We start from the raw sequence: 20,925 nt of genomic DNA, 5'->3' as shown, positions 1-20,925 counted from the left end.
GTTTGGTGAGTAGGGCAGGGTGCCAGTCTGTGTCAAAAGCACGTGATATGTCCAGGGATACGGCTTGGATTTGCTGTCTGGCATTGAGGAACTCCATCCATTGTTGGGAGAGCAGAAGCAGCATATCAAGGGTCGAGTGACCTGGTCTGAAACCAAATTGATGATCGGAAATCAAGCCATTGGAGAAGAGGAAGGATTTAATGTCAGAAGCGATGATGGATTTCATAACCTTGCTGATGATTGGGAGAAGGCTGATTGGTCTATAGTTGCAGGGATCTGTTTTGCACCTTTTTATGCAGGGCAGTGATGTTTGCAGATTTCCAAGCAGATGGCAGATGGCAGATGACCTTGAGCAAATGAGAGGGTGAATAGAACAGAGAGAGGGTGAGCAAGAGCAGAATAGCAGGCTTTGAGCACACGTGGGCTGATGCCGTCTGGACCGGTTGCAGAATCTGAGTCGAGGTTTGACAGCAAGCTCTCCACCTTGACAGGAGTAAAGGACACAGAGTCCACGGACAGTTGGGTGTGACTGGGTAAGGTGGGTAGAGAAAGTGATGGGTTTTTGACACAATATTTAGCTGCAAACACCGAGTTTAGGCATTCAGCTTTTTCCCGTGCGGTATCAGCAGTGCGGCCATTTGAGGTAAGGGAGGGGATGGAGGGGGAACATACACCAGAAACAGATTTGATTAGATGCCACCAGGATTTTGAGGAAGGAGAAAAGTTTGAGAGTTCAGACTTCAGATTCGAAAGATGTTGTTTCCTGGCTCTCCTGAGGGTAGATGCACACTTGTTCCAAGCTTTATGGAAGGAACTGAGATTGCCCTCAGTTGGGTTTGCTTTCCATGAGGCAAAGGCAAGTTGTTTCAGGACAACTGCCTCGCCACAAGCTTCAGTAAACTAAGGGTGGGAGGAAGGGTAGGACAACTGAAGACGAGAGGGGATAAATCTGTGCATGAGTGAGAGCAAGTTTCTTTGAAAGAATTCCCAGGATGAGTTGATGTTGGAGAAAGTAGCGATAGGAGACCAGTCTATAAGTTTGATGGCTGCTTGGAGACCCTGCCAGCCGGCTTGAGTGAAATGCCAGACTCGACGGCGGTGAGGTGGTTCTCTGATAACAGCCAGAGAGATGTCCACTTTGACAAGGACGTGGTCAGAAGAACCGATTGGAGCGAAGGAAGAGCAACAGATATTGTCAGGGAAATTTGTCAAAATCAGATCCAGAAGAGATGGAGTTCCATTGGTTGAGATCCGGGTCGGGAAGTTGACCGATTGAGTCAGTCCCAATGAGTCGGAGAAAGCTTTTGCTGAGGTGCCATGACAGGTGAGAGAGGTACCCACACCTAGCCAACTGGCATGATGATAATTTAAGTCGCCACATAAGAGGAAGAGAGAGTTTGGATGAGAAGATAGAAGATGGTCCATGTTTTCAGATAGTGAGGTGTCGGTGGAGTCATCACTGTTGGGTGGACGGTAGAGTACACATGTAAACATGAGGTGGGAGTGGAGGGGAAGCCATAGCCAGAGCTATTCCTGGGGATGTGGGGAAGTGAGGGCAGTGCATGGAGAGTGAGGAATGGAGTCTTTGATGAAGAGAGCAACTCCTCCACCAGACGAGGCTCAGGTCTGTCATACCGGAGGAGGGAGTAACCAGGGAGAGATACTTGGGAGTCAGACATGTCTTGGGGGAGGAAAGTTTCTGTTAGGCAGATTATGTCTGGTTTGTCAGTGGCAACCTGTATGGAAAGATCTGAAAGGTTTGAGCGAGGGCCCCGGATATTTGAGGTCCACACTTTTAATGAAGAGGTAGGGCAGGAGGCTTTGGGTGCAGGGGTGGGGGGGGGGACAAGGGACGAGGAGGGGAGGTAAGGACGGTTGTTGAAAGAGTGTGGGGGATTGCAGCATAGCTTGGGGAGGGGGCCGGATGAGGAGGAGAAAAGGCTCTGCGGTGCTGGGGGAGAGGGGAGACAAGAGAGGGGCCAGAAGGCAGTTGAGGATTTGAGGAGGTGGAGTGAAGAGCTAGAGGTGAGAGGGCAGTGGAAGGAGGCAGCTTTGTGGATGAGAGGGGGGCAACTTTGAGAAGGATGAGTGAGGGGGATGAAAGGTGGGACAAAGGTGAGGGGAAAATTTTTGAGAGAGGTGAGAGGGAGGATTGGAGGGAGAAGAGTTGGATGGTTGCTTTGAGAGTGAGGGGTGAGAGGGGTGAGTTGGCACTGAAGTTGGAAAAAAAGAATGTTTGATGGAAAGTGAACATTCATAGCAAACTGGGGTTTTTTTTAAGTTTTAGGTCAGAGATGCGATTTAACACAATTCTTGATGGATGCAATAAAGGCGAATTCAGAGAATGGAGAGAAGAAACACTGTTGCAGTTGGATTTTTTAGGCAAGGAATGAAGGAGAGGTCGAAATGAGAGCAGTCTGTTAAAATAGCAGAAGAGAAGTGCATTATGAAACAGTAAAGAGTACCACATGTGTGAGAGAGGAAGATGAAGCATTATAAGAGTGTTTTTGTTGTTATTATGAATGTTTGAGAGAGTTTTCAACAGATTAGGTAATGGAAGTGTTGTGGAAAAAATCGAGGAAGAAGAAGAGGAGGAGGAGGAGGAAGAATAAGAGGAAGAAGAAGAGGCGATGAAGAAGAAAAGAAGCAAATTCAGGAGAAAGGTGGCAGGTTTTTATTTATTTATTTTTTATTTAAGATAAGAAATAGAGAGATTAGTTGGGAGAAATGGCAGACGTAAGGAAAGTGGGGAAGATAGAAATTGAAGGTGATGGGGAGAAAAAACAAATAAAACGATCGTACACCGAGGGGAACCGGTAGGCCTCAGCCTAGGCCTCAAGCCTCAAGCCTAGGCCTCAAACACCCGGTCAGACAACGTCGACAAAAACACAAAATAGCACGATTTTTGAAACAAAACCGAACTTGGAACACACAGTAACATGTAGGTGAGAAAAATAAAGTTAAAACGGGACAAATAACAACCGGAAACTTATCTTTGAGATTGTCAGCAGAGAGCTCCTAAGGATACCTCTCTACGCTCCAAACCCGGAACCAGAAGTGATCATTTTTTATCATTCGGTGCAAGGTGATTCCGATCATTCATGTGCAGTAGGTGTGTTACCTTTCTTGTTTCTTTGGTCATTTTTGTATGAAAGGAGAACACTTTGTAAGATACCACGTCGTATCTTTACTCCTGGGATTTCAATCTTCCTTCCACGTAAGGTAGTATCAGCATTGTGTTCCAGAGCATCATTGCTTTCTCAATCAGTGTGACTCTTTGGAGGTCCATTTTTTATAATTGCATGTATTTTATAATCCATGAATGTGGAACACTATCAAAGGCATTTTTGTAATCTTTCCAGGCTGTGGATAAGTTGTTTTGTCAGAGCTTGCAGTTTTTGAGGATGGTTTTGTTTAACAATAAATGGTCGATTGTACCATAGCATCCTCTCTTACATCGTTTCTGCTCTGCCTCTCAAGATCCTTGTTGAGTTAGGTGATCGTAAACTGCATCGGTGATGCAGTTATACCTGTTTAAAGTTATGTTGTTGGTAGGCATGTTATACCTGTTTAAAGTTATGTTGTTGGTCGGCTTGTTATTGGTCTATATTTGTTGGGTAGACGGGTTTCTTCAGATTTCGGGATTTGAAAGAGTGTTACCTTCTGGGAACCATTCATCCATTGGCTATTCCCCTTGGATGAGTTTGTTAAATGTTTGAGCGTAGTGAGGGTGGAGAGCATGTAGTTGCTTTAGCCAAAAGTTTGGAATCCCTTTCGGGCCTGGGCATTTGAAGTTCGGTTCTTTTTCGAGATGTTTTCTAATTTTCTCTTCATCAATGATCATTGGGTGCATTTCCTGCAGTTGTTGCTTTTTATTTTCCAAGTGTTGTATCTAATCTGCTTCCTTTTTGTTTTATTTTTCATCTTCAAATATACCTTCTCAGAACTTCTCAATGTCATATTTTTTTAGGGGGAGTTTTCACACTTTGTTTCTTTTTCCCTTGCTCTCAGTAGAACTTTTTTTAGTTGTTTTCAAGCTGTTGATTTAGATTTCGTCTATTGTTGGCTTCATCAAAGTTTTTTCCCCCCACCTGCTATCTGTTGTATTTGGAGATTATTATGGGTATCTAATGGTTCTCGTCCATTGTGACACTCGCAGAAGGAGAGGGTATTGCATTTGAGTCCATTTGTTTGTTTGTCCACACAAAACTTTAGTGTTTTTCTCCACAACCACTTATTGGATTGAGACAAAATTTTCACATTGATGTTACTACTCATGCAGAATGTTCCAAGGATCATTTAGACGTTATAGGTCACGTGGTGTGGCAGGTCAAAATTTGAACCTCTATCTCTGAAACTGCACCAAGGAAAAAAAATTGAAACTTAGCATACAGCAAGTCCTCCTCATGGGGAATGAGTGTGAATTTTTTGATGTCAGAGGTGCTTTCCTTATAACATCATAATTGCATATGTAGAATGCTACATCCGATCAGTATGAAGATTTTTGAGGGTCATCTCGGGATAAAATGGTCCACAGAAAATTTTTTTGATGATGTCATCGGTTACTTGATTTGGCAGCCATATTGTTGAAAAAAAAAACCTTCAAAAATCATATTTTTTTGAAGTGGCTGAACAGATCGAGACGAAACTTTACGCGTACGAACGCCTGTCCATGAGGAACAAGAGGTTCACACATATGATGTCAAAGGTCACATAGTTTGGTAGCCATATTGGATTTACCCTGAAACCCATAAAAATATAGCACTCAAAAGAAGTCCTGGCGAAGGTATGCAATCTCGGATTTCTCTTTTTCTTGTTTTCTATGTTGTTGTTCTTTTTTATTATCCGATTATTTTCATGAGCTTTAGACTTCTGTTTCGCGTTTTGAATTGTTCTATATCTCCCATTTCCACCCTCAGTCTTTTCTGTCGATGTTTCCATGGCAGTATTTTGTTTCTGGCCAGATTATCACATCAATATTTTTTTCTGTCGTTGTTTGCCTGATATTTTCTCTTGGACATACAGTGTTGCTGCAAAACTCACACCGTTAATTTCATTGTTCTCCATTGTGCATTCCAATGTGTATTTTCAGGGTGGATGGATGAATGAAAGACTTTCCACAAATTGTGCATTTCTACGGGCATTCTCCACTGTGAATCGTCATGTGCGTTTTAAGGTGAGGTGACTGATTAAAAGATTTCCCACAAATTGTGCATTTGTATGGGCGTTCGCCATTGTGAATTCTCATGTGAGTTTTAAGGTTGGATGACCAATTAAAACATTTTCCACAAATTGTGCATCCGTACGGGCGTTCACCACTGTGAATCGTCATGTGCGTTTTAAGATTGGATGACTGATTAAAAGATTTTCCACAAATTGTGCATTTGAATGGGTGTTCACCATTGTGAATTCTCTTGTGTGTTTTAAGGGTGGATGACTGATTAAAAGATTTCCCACACATTGTGCATTTGAATGGGCGTTCGCCATTGTGAATCGTCATATGCGTTTTAAGGTTGGATGACTGATTAAAGGATTTTCCACAAATTGTGCATTTGAAAGGGCGTTCTCCATTGTGGGTTAACATGTGTCTTTTAAGGTGAGGTGCCTGAATAAACGATTTCCCACAAATTGTGCATTTGAAGAGGCGTTCTCCATTGTGAGTTAGCATGTGCCCTTTAAGGTGAGGTGACTGATTGAAAGATTTTCCACAAATTGTGCATTTGAACGGTCGTTCACCATTGTGAATTATCATATGTTTTTTCAGGATGGACGACCAATTAAAAGATTTCCCACAAATTGTGCATTTACATGGGCGTTCACCATTGTGAATTGTCATGTGTGCTTTTAAGTAATATGACCGATTGTAAGATTTTCCACAATTTGTGCATTTGTATGGCCGTTCTCCATTGTGAATTGTCATGTGTGATTTTAGGGAATATGGCCGACTGAAAGATTTTGCGCAACTTGCGCATTTGTACGGGCGCTCAACATTGTGAATTACCATGTGCGTTTTAAGGGTGGATGACCAATTAAAATATTTTCCACAAATTGTGCATTTGTACGGGCACTCTCCATTGTGAATTGCCATGTGCGATTTAAAAGTGGATGACCGATTGAAAGATTTTCCACAACTTCTGCATTTGTATGGGCGCTCAACATTGTGACTTCTCATGTGTGATTTTAGGTGAGATGGCCGATTAAAAGATTTTCTACAACTTGTGCATTTGTATGGGCGTTCACCATTGTGAATTATCATGTGTGTTTTAAGGTTGGATGAATGACTGAAAGATTTTCCACAAATTGTGCATTTGTATGGGCGTTCACCGTTGTGAATTGTGACGTGGGTTTTAAGGTTGGTTGAACGATAAAAGGATTTTCCACAACTTGTGCATTTGTATGGTCCTTCTCCATTGTGAATTAGGTTGTGTGTTTTAAGGGTGGATGACTGATTAAAAGATTTTCCACAGCTTGCGCATTTGTACGGGCGTTCTCCATTGTGAATTGTCACGTGTGTTTTAAGGGTGGATGACCGATTAAAAGATTTTCCACAACTTGAGCATTTGTATGGGCGTTCTCCATTGTGAATTGCCATGTGTGTTTTAAGGTGGGATGAATGTCTGAAGGATTTTCCACAATTTGTGCATTTGTATGGACGCTCACCGCTGTGTATTCTCATGTGGAATTTTAGGTTACATGACTGATTGAAAGATTTTCCACAAGTTGAGCATTTGTACGGGCACTCTCCGCTGTGAATAATCACGTGTTTTCTCAGGCTCGATGACCTCGTAAAAGATTTTGCACAAACTTTGCATTTGTATGGGCATTCTCGACTGTGAACTCTCATGTGCATTTTATGGCTGTCTTGGCGATTGAAAGATTTCCCACAATTTGTACATTTGTATGGGCGCTCACCATTGTGTATTCTTTGGTGTGATTTTAGGTGAGATGACTGATTGAAAGATTTGTCACAAATTGTACATTTGTATGGGCGTTCACCATTGTGTAATCTCATGTGTGTCTTGAGGTTGGATGATTGATTACAAGGTTTTCCACAAACTGTGCATTTGTATGGACGTTCAGCTTTCTTTTCTTTATGAGTCTTGTGAAAATTATTCTGTGCAAACATTTCCTCATTCTGTTTGTCTTGTTTGTAAAAAGTCTTCTTGTTTGTTTCATTTGGCGAGTCCTGCAGGCATGTGTCTGTGCCATTCATATACGTAGGTGCAGTCTCTCTTGTAGATTCAGTGGATTCACCTGTAAATACAATACGTGACTTGTAAAAAAAAAAAACATCAGATTCACAAAATGTATATCCATATCCATTGCAGATAATATTTATTCAGCCGAGGAATTCAGTTGTCCTATCCTTCCTCCCGCACAAGGTTCACTGAAGCTTGTGGCGAGGCAGTTGTCCTGAAACAACTTGCGTTTGCCTCAAGCAAAGCAAACCCAACTGAAGGTAATCTCAGTTCCTTCCATAAGGCTCAGAACAAGTGTGTGTCTACCCACAGGAGAGCCAGAAAACAACATCTTTCTCATCTCAAGTCTGAACTCTCAAACCTCTCATGGCAAGATTGCCATGAATTGAGATTTCCAAAAACTTGTGATAGGCAAAAGCTCGTGCTCTTTGGACACACAGACTTTGCATGTTCATCACAAGAGCATTCCAAAGGCTCGCCGAGCAAGGTCAACTTGCCTGCGCGAGTGGCTGAAACCAAAACATCTATGTTGTCTATATATTTTGTTATGTGGGCTAATTCATGAATCAAGTTTAATTGGACTACAATTTTGTTTTACTGTCACACTGGTAGACCACAAAGCTGTTCAAGAAAAATTGGATAAATATGCAAATAAACTTTTCCCAAACTTTTTGCCATGTGGGCGTTTCTTTCGTGAGGAATAGGCGAGTTGTCACAGGCAAGATGTGGAAATTAATTAAACTGTATTTCTTTGTTTTGATGAGGAATGGATTTGTATTTATATGGTCAGAGTAAGTGATTAGATGGTCAGAGTAAGTGTGATGGTATACACACCATTTTGCTGTGGCAAGTGAGAGAGAAGTGGATAAGAAATAGACAGCACAGGGGTTTAAATTGTTGATGGATGGAATATTTCCGAATGGTGATGATAAAGGTTGGTTATGGATGATACAACATTAGCATTTGGTATTGTTTAAACTGTTTGGAGAAGTTTTGTATCTTTTAATCATGTTGTCAAACTTTTTTTCCCAAATGATCCTAAATGAATGCCCTGCAGCCAAAGTGGTCTGGGGGCACTGTCAAGTTTGCAGTGAGACAACTCACACTGCTGTAAAATATTGTTGTGGATCTCCGCCACTCCGGCGTGCGGGCGGCCACTTCAGCCCAATTTGCGGCCGCATGCACCCACCGAATGTGGCAATCCAGTTGCAGCTTTTCGGATCAATGCCAAAACCCAGCTGTGGGTGTTGTTAACTACAACATAGATCAGCCAACTCCTCTGTCCACGCGCTACAAGGTTGTTTGCCGAATTGTCGATGTACCTAATTATTCGCGCAGACAGAAATGCCGGGGATCTACACCTCAACGGAGCCTGCACGAAAACGAGCTGCTTTACGGGAGACCGAGCAGGCAACCTGCCACCCTCTTGATGACTCGCTGGGCGACCCTCGATGTCTCTGCCCGAACTCGTCTCGACTCCAACAACGCCTTCAATGGCGCCTCCAACGGCGATCTGGCTGGCAGCTTCTCTCCGGCTCCGACTCGTCCAACTCCGACCAACTGCTCCTGCTCCCCACACCAATACCACCGATTTCTCCAAGTCCACCGATTTCCACCAAGTCCACAGATGTCATCACCAATTATCTCACAATCGCCTTCTCGTCGTTCCAAAGCAGCCTTTTTATCGCCCCGGGGCGTTCGCCCTTCCCTTTTCGGCGCGCCGGGGGAAAATTCCAGGGGAGTTCGGCTTGGCTCTTTGTTGGTAGAGGAGGGACGTGATAACCGACATTCTATTTCTTTTCCCTGTCCTGAGGGACACGCCCTAACCGTCACCTCTGTTTACCAGTTCTGAGGGATATCGGGGCAGGAGTTGCTGAGATGCTGTTGTGGTGGTGGAGGTGGCGTGGTTGTAGCGTGTTTGGCGCTGTGGTGGGAACGGCGTGGTTGTTGAGATGCTCTTGTGGTGGTGGAGGTGGCATGGTTGTAGTGTGGTTGGCGCTGTGGTGGGAATGGCATGGTTGTTGAGATGCTGTTTGTTTGAAATAAAAGATAGAACAGAAAACGGCTAACTCAAAGATGCACAGCCCGGCACACGAATAATTCCCTTCATACATCGGTGGGGAAATCTAACCTGGAACACACACTTATCAAAATAACTGATCTCTGGGGAACCTGAATGGTGTTCTGTGAATTTCCACTACCGTAACAATATCAAGGCTGAGTGGTATGGACCCACTCACTATGGGGGAGTTCGCAGAGCTGGATGTCCCGAGAAAGACTCCGAAATGATCGCCCTGTGACTACTATGGTAGTCAAACGGGAATAAGAGGGATTGCTTGAGGCAACTTGTTAGTAAAGATCATTTGAATGCTTTATTGAATCATTGAATGTTCTTCTTCCAAATACACGAAATTAAAGACTCTTTTGTATGCATGAACCTGAGTGGAAATTGAGTTATTTTCCACCACATAGCTAAGATGGTAACTTTTTTTCTACAAACTCTTCTTTCACCCTTGAGAGTTATGCTGTTAGATGAGCAGTAAAATTACATTTAAATTGATGAATGGGTTGTGTTTGCCTTATGTCAGTTTTTGAATGATAAGCGCATTTGAGAGGTCACGTGACTCCTTCGCCAATCTTACCGATCATGGTAACGTCTGAATTAACAGTTATTTTTCACATTTGATGATCGGAGGTCACCACCTCACCAAATATAAAGGTATCCGGGTTGAAATCCAACAGAAAATAATGGGCATTTCCTGAAGCATTGTAGATGCGGATCGACCCTCAAGGAGATGGTGACAGCCAGGTGGGTCTTATCCCCCCCCCCCCAAAAAAATCAAAAGGAATGCGGATTCAAAAAATTAAATAATTCTGAATGCGAGACCATGTATCCAATCAGATTGAAATTTATAATATTGTTGTAGATTTCTGCCCGTTCGGCGTGCGGACAGCCGCTTTTAGCCGAATCGCGGCCTTACGCCCACCAGACGGGCAATCCAGTCGCAGCCTTCCGGATCAAACGCCGGAACCCAGCTACGGGTGTGTTTTTAATCACACCATAGACCTGCCAACTCTCCTGTCCACGCACTACAGGGTCAATCGCCGAATTGTCGATATACCTAATTATTTGCGCAGACAGGAATTCTGGGGATCTATACCTCGGTGGAGGACGGTACAAAACGAGTCACTTACGCACAGCTCGTTTTGTATGCGATTGCCGAGCGGTGGTTTATCGCCCGACCTCGCCGGACCCGATCACTTTATCGGCTATTAAAAAGCCCGCCAATATTCCGCACGCAGCGATGGCAACTCAAATGGTGAAAAAGACGCACGAACAGGTATATTGAGACAGGCACGTTTATTTATACACGCGACGCAAGCAATGAAGCAATATAATATACAAACAGTATGCAATGGGAGAATGGGGGTAGGGGACAGGAGGACCAAAGACCTACAGCCGTTCTCCATTATTATTATCTACAGTCACTTCAGCAGGTTTACTTAAGGACACGGTGCCACAGACACACACACACACACACACACACACACACACACACACACACACACACACACACACACACACACACACACAAAAGCCCAAAAGAAAATAAAGAAAGGAAGGAAAAATGTGACCGGGTGGTGGATCCTCGAGCTCGAGTCCTCCTCGATCCGACCCAGAGAGGAAACTCGCACACGATCCTGAGTGACTCCACCACGACCACCGACCCCCTCAAAGTGCCTTCGATCCAGAGAGCCCAGAGCGATCCAGCTAGCACGATCCAGCGAGCGAGCCTCGAGCCGTAGCCTCCGCACACACACACACACACACACACACACCCACACACACACACACACACACACACACACACACACACACACACACACACACACGCCTCAGACCTTCTCTTCAGCGCTCGCGTTTCTGCCACCTCCAGAGACTCTCCTACAACGGCGCCAAGAGCGACCACAGCCGTGACTACGGTCACGACTCTCCCACTCTTCTCCTCCGCGCTCGCGTTCCTCCGCTTTATACCCATGCCCCGCCCCTTCTCAACTCCCACCCTTCCTTCCAGAACACTCAGGAAACTTCCAGAAGGAAGCATTTTCCTGCCAAATTAGGGACGCGTGCTGCCGTGGTAGTTGTCTTTGCTCTTCTCTTTGTCCCTCGCAGGGTGAAATCCACCGCGGAGACGCCATTCGTTCGGGGGAGGGGGGAACGGGGGCCGCCTGCTTTCCCTCGACGAAGGCCAGGCCTCTGGCAACCGTGTGCCGAGGTAGAAAACGTGGTGGTGGTTGAGGTGGTGTGGTTGTTGTGGTTGGCGGTTGAGGTGATCATGGTTGTTGTAATGGTGGCGTGGTTGGCGTTGTGTGGTGGTCGTGAGGGTGGTGTGGTTGGGCGCTTGTGGTTAAGGTGGTTGTGTGAATGCGGTGGTGGAGAAGGTGTTGGTGGTGGCGGTGGTTGTTGTGAAACGGTTGATGAGAGCGATGTTGGTGGTGGAGGTGGTGGGAGTGGTGAAGCGGTTGGTCCAAAATAACGATAGCAAAAAAAAAATGGCTAACTGAAGATTCACAGCCCTGCACACAAATAATTTCCCGTTAAACAACAGTAGGGAAATCTATCTGAACACAGAGTTACCGGCATAACTGATCTAAGGACCTATATTGTGCTCTGCGAATTTCCACAGCCGTAACAATATATTGTTGCTGACCGGGGTCAGGGGCGAAGACCACAAGGGATGAGCGACCTCAGGTTCCCACCAGAATTGCAGGCCGTCACACACGAATAACTTTGGAACGTGGTGGGTTGCTAACCGACTGTGGATGCCAATAACTCAAATGCGTGACCGAGGGTCCTCCCGTCTATGGGTTCATCGGGTTACCTTATTAATTACGTGATTTAATTGCCGGGGAACATGCCCTCGGTACGCCTTGTCCAAACCGGATCACTTTACCTGATCGGATTCAGCCAAGCGACACTGCCAAGGACGTACCGGCTAAAAGGAACAGATCATTGGGAATAAAGTCCCGGCTACGCCAAGATTCGGACCATGCTGGATCAATGAAAGAAAAGATGAAAACGAGCTGGGAACATTTCTCATAATAATTTATTTACAAGCGAGGAAAGTTATGTGGTACAGTGAATAGTTTTATTGGTGTGTGCAATGCAGGGATAGAAAGAAGCGTGAGGTGCGTGCGACAATGCAACTTACAAAAGCAGACACAGAGCAGACTTAATTCGAAATAATAATAATCTTCTACAATCTTAATTTATGTGGACAGCCGCGAGGACAACAGAAACACACACACACACACACACACACACACACACACACACACACACACACACACACACACACACACACACACACACAACCAGATGAAGAGGAGTCATTGAAGCGAGAAAGGAGGGGAGGAAATGAGGCAAGCGGCCTCTGAATAAATTGCATGATTGCCCGATTGCGCCACAAATATGTTTTTGGGGGATGCTCTGCTGGGTTCCCCGACATTCCCCGACAGCTGGCATGCCGTTTCTTGCTTCGTGGCAATTCATGCAACTAGAGTCGTCCAGAGAATGTGACACGATCGTCGGGCATGAAGGGAGGGACTTGAGTGGAGAAGGCGGAGTCGAGAGTGAGTGTACAGAGTGGTAGGCGGGACCAGGTGGGTGGGTGGAGTCAGCAACGTGTGGGCGGAGAAGGGTGGAGAAGTGGAGGCAGAGTCATGGCGATGACGACAGGAGGGTGGAGTCGAAGGTGATGATCAGATCCAGCACGTGTGGGAGCAGAATAACAGAGAGTGCGAATGGCTTCGCCATCCGCCTTTTATAAACCCTGCGGGGCAGGGCGGGGGGCCACCCCAAAGCGATGCGTCATCACCCGAATCGGGTGCTGTGATTGGCCCCGGCCCCCCAGTGCAGCCCGGTCACGATGTCCAGAAGCAGCAACATTCCACTTCCTACAAGATGGCTCCAAGAGGTAAAAATGTCTCGCTCCGACCCCACGACATGATATGAATCGCCCACACCGAACTCAGCGACATCAATTGCCTTGCACGAACTCCCGGACCGTGCCTTGATGACTGGCCAAGGGAGGCGTCAGTCCCGCATTCCTGCCCGGGTATCTCCGATTATATAGCGCTGATCAATGCCTGCTCCGTGATGCGTCATGCAGCCCGAGCGATCCGGACTGTGCAGAACGCCTCTGCCTGATCACGGTTTCGCCGGGCGGAGAGGCGAGGAAATGTCTGCCATCTGTAGGGAACACTCACGGCTGCCTGCGAGGATCGACGGTAAAGTGTTAGGATAAATCCATGCATGTTTCACGCAGTACGTGCGGATCCACCATGGCCCACGTGGTCAGCACTCGCGTTCGCCTGATTCTGCAATTGTGTGCATGGGGCAAACTACGATCTGTGTCAGGATTTGAGGGGAATGATCGAATATAATAATTAGATGGAGGTTTGGAATGAAAAAGGATATAGATATGTGTCAGATGGAGAAATGGAGGGAAAAGAGAATGCCGATTATAATTAGTCCAGAAATGGATTGAAAAGTACGCGCCGCCCGTATCGTGCACAATGTGGCGTGGTTGTCGTTTTACTATTATTGGCCTCTGACGATGTAGCTATTGGCACCAAGCCACCAGCCACGCTCTTGCTGATATTGGGGCATTTGCTTCTGTGTTGTGCAAAACCACATCTGTGCAGCCTCTTTAAGAGATATTCATTCGTATCCATTTTCAATACAACCGGCAATCTCATCCCAGATCATAGGAAACGTCAGACGATCATCTCGAGCTTGCGGCAGAAGTTCGTTTGAGAATATGGCTGTTTTCTCACAGCTGCGTTGTCGATGCTCATTTGGTGTTGCGGCTTTCTATTCCCCTCACCAGGCCGCCGAACGTGCTGCACGTTTTGGCTTCTGCGAAGACGCAAATTCGGATTTACCTCAGGGATAATCAGAAAAGAAGAGTAGAAATGAAGTTTAGTGGTGTAAGCAAACCTAGCTATGAGATCCCCGCAACGCACGTCCCATTTGACCCACTAGACAAAAGGGAAGGGGCTATCTAAATGTATATTTATGGAATAACTGTCTTGGGACCACTATATGTTGGATGCCATCACCTTGGAGGCATGCAGTTCCTAGAACCGCAACAATAAATATACGAGTATACATAGTAACAGCTGCAGGTCCATTACGGTTGCCCAGTTTGAGTCCCGCAGATCATATAACAACGAATGCAACCACCAACTAAGTCCACAGCCCCAATCAAGTTTCTGTGCCTGTTTATCATGTTACATAACTCGTGAGGCAGCGGAATTAACCGAGGCCCATACCGATAGACGCCCGTAACCGATCCAATAAGGCCGAGCAAACCATTGTGTCATGAACACATTCTGATCAGTTTGAACTGCTCTGTATTAAACTACAACCACCCCAAATCACCAAACGAAGTAGCCAGGACAAGCGGAATTCACCCTGAGACCAGGTCTATTTAATAAAAGCAAATGGCTTGGCGGAAGGAAGCAGGAATAAAGAAATACACACAAAAAACAGATGCCAGCAATAATAGAATCACCCCTTAACACCTACTGATACACACCCTTGAACAAATCAAGAGAACGAACAGGAGATCTTATCAAACTAGCTTGTAAAGGCCCTCATGCACACCACAGCATATATACATAGGGTTTGTCAGGGCAATGAAGAGTGTTGGTTGGGCAAACCCAGAGGTAAAGTTCGTCCAGGAGTCCTGAAGGAAGTTCAATCCCAAAGCAGGGTAATCGTTCTGGGGCCAGATATGGAGAGTGACAGAGAGAGAGAGAGAGAGAGAGAGAGAGAGAGAGAGAGAAGAGAGAAGAGAGAAGAGAGAAGAGAGAAGAGAGAAGAGAGAAGAGAGAAGAGAGAAGAGAGAAGAGAGAAGAGAGAAGAGAGAAAGAGAGAGAGAGAGAGATAGCTCGTCTGTATGGTACGACCCAATGCCGTTTGCAGGAAACTTCTCCTCCGACCCCAGGAAGCCTCTCTCAGATTGCTCGAGTCTGCCTCTTTTATTCTTCCTCACACGCACCATCCTTCTGCTCTTTTTACCATTGGTAATGATCGGGCAGATGGGGGGGGGGGGGCTACTCGGCTATACTGCCAACGTCACAAGCTCAAACGGTCACTCCACAAGATGTCTGAGCTAAATCGAACCCTGCTTAACCTCCCACCAGACTCTCCTTGCAAGAGTGCTGTGCATTTTAAAAGCAAACATTTAAAGAAAACAAAAGAAAGGACATAAAATGGGTTGGAAGGAATGGCAGGTTTAGACAAAAGCAGGATGGCACTGAAGATGAATGTCTATCAATTACATAAGCAACGCATAACTATTGCATGAATAGTTTGTCGCGCTTACACTAAACAAACACCAAGGAATGACCTAACGTTATACTCAACAGTTTCATTCACGAGGGCTGTTTTTTTTTTCTCTCTGCCACCTTACTTTTGCATGAGCCAAGATCATCTATATATGAAAATAGCAGCAGTTTTCTCTCTGTCTGTCTGTCTGTCACCCAAAATCATTATGTCTGGGATGTCATTATGGCATGGGAGAGCTGACTCCAACATCCGCCATTTATATTTCCATGCAGTTCAGGCCTAACACATCATCATATTCACAATTGCCATGCCCTACCTTTGCGTTTTTTGTTCAGTGTGAAACACAAAAAAAGGGACTGATAAAATGATCATCAAATATCGAAAGGACAGGTGTCACGGGCCTTCCCAGTATGTGTAGGCCTTAGGCTTTGTTCCTTAGTCCGCACCTTCAGGCAGCTTCAAGTTATTAGTTTCTGGAGCGATTGATGCCGTGTTCCGGACTTCCTGTCCATGTTTCCCTCCCCTGAGAGAGTTTAAGGCTTTTACCACGGGAGTTACAAATTAGCTTCGGTTTCTTACTTTTTGTAATATCGTTTTCATAAGAATAATAATAGTAACGTGAAGAATAATCATGGTAATAACTAGAAAGACACTCGGAAGAGAGCATACCCCCACCACGCAATGCCTGATCCACGAGAACATATCGGGCCCAATACATTTTTGAAATATTATGTTAAATATCGATTTTGTCCCCATCTCTCAATGGTGAAGAATCACTGTAAAAAATAAATAATTCTCGTATCCGGATTTGGATCTTCACCAAAATCGAATCAATTAGTCCTTGTCCCACGCGCAACCGGTCCACAAAGTTTCATCCAAATCTGTGCACAACTTTATGAGATATCATGCCATATATCAGTTTAGCCCTCTCTCCCAACGGTGAAGAATCACTTAAAAAATTATCAGATCCGGATGCGGATTTGTATCCTCACCAAAATCGAATCAATTCTTCCTTGTCATACACCCAAACTGTCTACCAACTTTCATCCGAATCCATCTCCCACTCTTTGAGATATTGTGCTCTATATCGTTTTTGCCCTATCTCTCAATTGTAAAGAATCACTTAAAAAATTACAGTAGCTAGATCCGGATCTGGATCCAGATCTTCACCAAAATCTAATCAGTTTGTCGTTGTCACACACGCAAAATGTCATCCAAAATGACATCTTGTATTTGTCATGACATCAATGACAAAATGACATCCAAAATGTCATCCAAAATTACATCGTCAAAATGACAATGACGCAAAATGTCATCTTTCCACAAAATGTCATCCAAGTCCATCAACAACTTTTTGAGATATCCTGCACACAGACAAGCAGACAGAAAGGGATGAAAACATAACCTCCTTCCACCTTCGGTAGTGGAGGTCATAATAATAGTAAAACTGCAATCCCTTTGTCATGACTGCAAAGCTACTGGATTCAAACTGAGTATTATTCATGACTCAATGAGAAGTGGTGTAATGATCATAAAATTCTTTGGGTGGTCTCATGAGGGAGGCGATCAAACATTGTCAATGCCTGCATGAAAAACTCTCCATTGTGGCGATATTGCATGACGCTAACTTCAAGACCAAATCTTTGACACCTGAGAAGGCGGAAAAGATTCTGGCAACCCTAGACTCTGACTTTGCAACTAGATTGGATGGCATCAGCTCACGTGTCCTAAAAAAAATATTCTCTGCTGCTGTTGCACTTCCTCTCTCTGCCCTTTTCACCCTGTTATTTACCCCAGGTCATCTTCCATCTGCTGGGAAATCAGCCAACGTCATAGCATTACATTAAAAAGGTGCAAAAACTGATCCCTTAAGCTACAGACCAAGTAACAGCTTTAAGTGTGCAGATGACTAAAATTAATGCTGGGTTGTTAGCAGTTAACATAAACTTCCCGGAGCATGTGAGGCAGCGCTTCATTGCCCATATACCTCCCAAATAAAGGGAAGATATTCTGCAGAACACTGATCCATGAGTTCCTGCTCATATTATATAAACATGCAATATAAATCAGCAAAAAGTGTGTAATTAAAGCCAAATCAGAATTGACGATAATACAAATAAAAGATTCCAGAATACAAAAAGGTATGTTAGGCCTAAGTCACATTTGCCACGGTGGCCGTGGGGTCTCCAAAATCTACGGCCACTAGCAATTATACGGCGGCCGCAGTATTTCCACGGTCACACAATGTAGCAGTCACATGTGTTTTTATTTTTCGGGGAGCCACACGGCGTATTTAGAAATTGTGGAGACCGAAAACGTGGGGGTGCCGTACGGTCTTTGATTTGATGTCGCACGGTGACCTTAGGGGGGCCCTGCGGCGGCCATAGAATTTTCAAGGCAGACGCAAGGTAGCCTCAAGGTGCCCGCAAGGTGACCGCAGGGGGGCCCTAAGGCGAACGTGCGGCCAGACGGACGGCAACGAGTGGGTTCATGGTTTTTTTTTTTTTCTTTACCAGTTTTTTTCCCGGCTTGTCGAATTGCTACGGCGAACGTGGAAATGAAAAAAGTTATAACTCCGCGTTATAATTCCACGGCGACCCCTGCGGCCTGTAAAAGATAGCCAAACGGTGTAGGGCCACCCTGAGGCCACCGCAGAAACTCTGCGGCCGCCACACGTTTCTGTCAATTCAGAGGGCGTACGGCCGCCGTATCCTCGCCATAGAGCAAATGTGACTTAGGCCTTACTGTTGCTTAAAATATTTTACCTAATGATGAAAGAGATAATGGATGTTTGAGAAATTGATCTTCCATCGTGGTTATTTCTTAAAGCAATGAAATCAAAAGGTAGGGTTTTTGTTTCTTCTTAACACCAGAGTTCATCATCAAACTGTCCAAGTCAAAATGTCGAGGCATTGACAGAAACCTTCATGGGGATGGCTCTCGAAGAAAGAAGCTTCAGCGTCATTTGGTTCTGGTGGATCCAGGTGGACGTCGTGCTCAGTTTTTGCTTCGACTTTCACAAATAAATCTGGAAAAAGTAACTTTCATTAAATGCAGGCAGTCTTGAATTACATTCAGAGCTGGTTCCATACTCATAAAATGGCTAAATAAATATTGCATTAAAATCGTTGATTTGACGTCTTCCATGAAGAGAGAAAAATAAAACATTTCCCCCACGGGAATCAAAACGTTACGATATCAAAGCATTACGTTATGTAGAAACTTGCTCAATGTTACGAGATGCTTCCGACGTGACCACATCTCCAGTGGGAAGCTCACCATCACCCAACATGACAACCACCAAAACAGAGAAGGCAAGAAAAATGTAGAGAAGGTAAAATAAAGAAGGTTTTCTCCTCACCCTGCAGTTATTAGCAAATTACGTACAATTGCGATCCAACATGTGACCAGTTGTTGTTGTTGTTTTATTCTCTCGAAAGTCAACCCTCATGGAAAATTAAATGACATAGTGTGTCAGGTTAACAGACTGACAAATGCAGAGACTGGAATGAATAGGCCAAAGCCAAGACATGCAACCACATAATGAGGCGAGTGGAAAGAACCAAGAGTCAGCAAATGGAGAAAAGTTCAAGCATGGCTTTGGAAAAGTCATGTGTTGATGAGCTGTCGCATTGAAGGACTGGACTGGCAAGATACCTTAGATTAGAAGTATGCACACACACGTCTGAGCTATCCAGTGCGAGTTAAAATCTCGTCCCACATTTCAACCGCCATCCTGGTTTTTTCACATGCAGTGAATGCATCAATGCGTGCACCATCACTCCAGATGAATATTATAACCTAAATGTTCCTTCTGCTCAAATTAGTTAGTGGACATTTAAGATCCCAACATCGTCTTTCTCGAATAGGAGGCGAGTTCATCTCGGCACACTGAACTTTTTTTTTTCTCAATTTCTGCTACAACCTGCATCAACAGCAGAACCAGACTTCCAACAATGCTGCAAACCAAGAGCCAAATATTGCGCGCAAATCGAAAATTGAAGGACCTGAGTTCCTTCACAGAGCAGCATTCCATCTAAGCTATCGCCGACAATTCGCCAATAAGTGATGAAACCAGTCCAGTGACTGACGTGAGCTTGCAGCGTTGGGGTTTTCATACTTTTGCGACTTTGAAATGCCGGCAACTGTGCAAGAACCTGGGGAGACCTTGAAATAGCAAATGCCTTATCTTGTGTAGTTTTACTTAGTTGTTTTATTCTGTCTTCTTCAACTGGAAGGGCCAACTGTTGACTAACTATCCACTCCAAATCGCAGCTGGGGATGATTTATGAGGTAAGAGCTGCTGATGGTTTGTTTCCTCTGATGAGAGGTGAGAGACTCATCGGGCTTTTAATCGATGAAAATTGCAACAGGCTCGGACTCCAAAACAGGTGAAATGAGACCGAGACAGAGAATGTTACCTCCTGATAATAATTATCATCTCCCAAGATACGAAGTGGAGGTGAATGCGCGCACAAATAATTCACCACGATACAATGGTTTTACGAATGTCACCTCGTGGCTATTTCAGTGTGTGCAGTTGGCCAAACGGAAATGTTTCCTGACTTCCTTTACTCCAGCAGCAAGCGCACGCCTCTCAATGGAATCCTTTCATGTCTCCCTATAAAGGTTGGATTGCCACGAGGTAGTGAGCTGGGCGCATTCCTATAATTCATCATCAAGCCCTCTGACTCTGGAAAAATCCTCTTTACGTCCTTGCTGATCATTTCGCCAAATGCCTTTGTTGGTGTTGTTTCGTACGCAGCTTATGTAATGGCTGCTGGTTGAATCATTTTCTGAAAGTGCGACTTTGCCACTGATGTTATCAGTAAGCTGGGACTCATTTTGCCAATCTCGGAAGGATAACAGGTTGGGTCAACCCACATGGTGTTATTTCAACATCATGACAGGGGCTCAGAATCAAGACCCTAAGACTTTAAACCATCCGCCTTAACCAGTAAGTCAACACTAGGCTTATCCTCTGCCATAACATCACTTATTTTTCAGAGAGACAGGCAGCAGCCTCTTCCCTCTCTTCAGACCTTGATAGAATCATAATCTGGTCAAAAACTTGGAATCTGTCTTTCAATCCTGATAAATCTCACACTCTCACTATCTCTCTCCGAAAGGACCATCTGGAAAACCCTCCCATCTCCTTTCTTAACAATCCTCATGAAGAAGTTTAGTCACTTAAACGTTTGTGTCTCACTATCAGCCATGACCTTTCTTTGAAAAACCACATTTCTGAGTTGGCCTTCAAAGCCAGAGTGAGCATCCTCCATTATACAACATCCTTCCTCAGCACACCTGAACTGTTATCCACCAACAAGGCCGACATTGGCAGCTTGATGGAGTACTGCTCTCCCC

At 44.8% G+C, this 20,925-nt stretch overlaps 1 protein-coding gene across 1 annotated transcript in view; it reads right to left on the bottom strand.

Moving 5' to 3' along the window:
• Window positions 1-1,157: 1,157 nt before the first annotated feature.
• Window positions 1,158-20,925, bottom strand: part of LOC147009463 (uncharacterized) — a 65,009-nt gene continuing 45,241 nt past the window's right edge. The window contains exons 5-6 of the mRNA XM_085861748.1: window positions 18,482-18,586; window positions 1,158-7,254 (exon numbers count right to left, since the gene is read on the bottom strand). Coding sequence (XP_085717874.1) covers window positions 5,135-7,254; window positions 18,482-18,586 — 2,225 coding nt within the window. The 3' untranslated portion in view covers window positions 1,158-5,134. The remainder of the gene's footprint in view (window positions 7,255-18,481; window positions 18,587-20,925) is intronic.

The sequence above is a fragment of the Eptatretus burgeri genome, chromosome 17 (assembly GCF_056783735.1).
Source record: "Eptatretus burgeri isolate ZD-2024b chromosome 17, Ebu_testis_v1, whole genome shotgun sequence".
Taxonomy (NCBI): Eukaryota; Metazoa; Chordata; class Myxini; order Myxiniformes; family Myxinidae; genus Eptatretus; species Eptatretus burgeri.
Note: the sequence above shows the minus strand (reverse complement) of the source record. Positions and strands in the feature narration are given on the sequence as shown.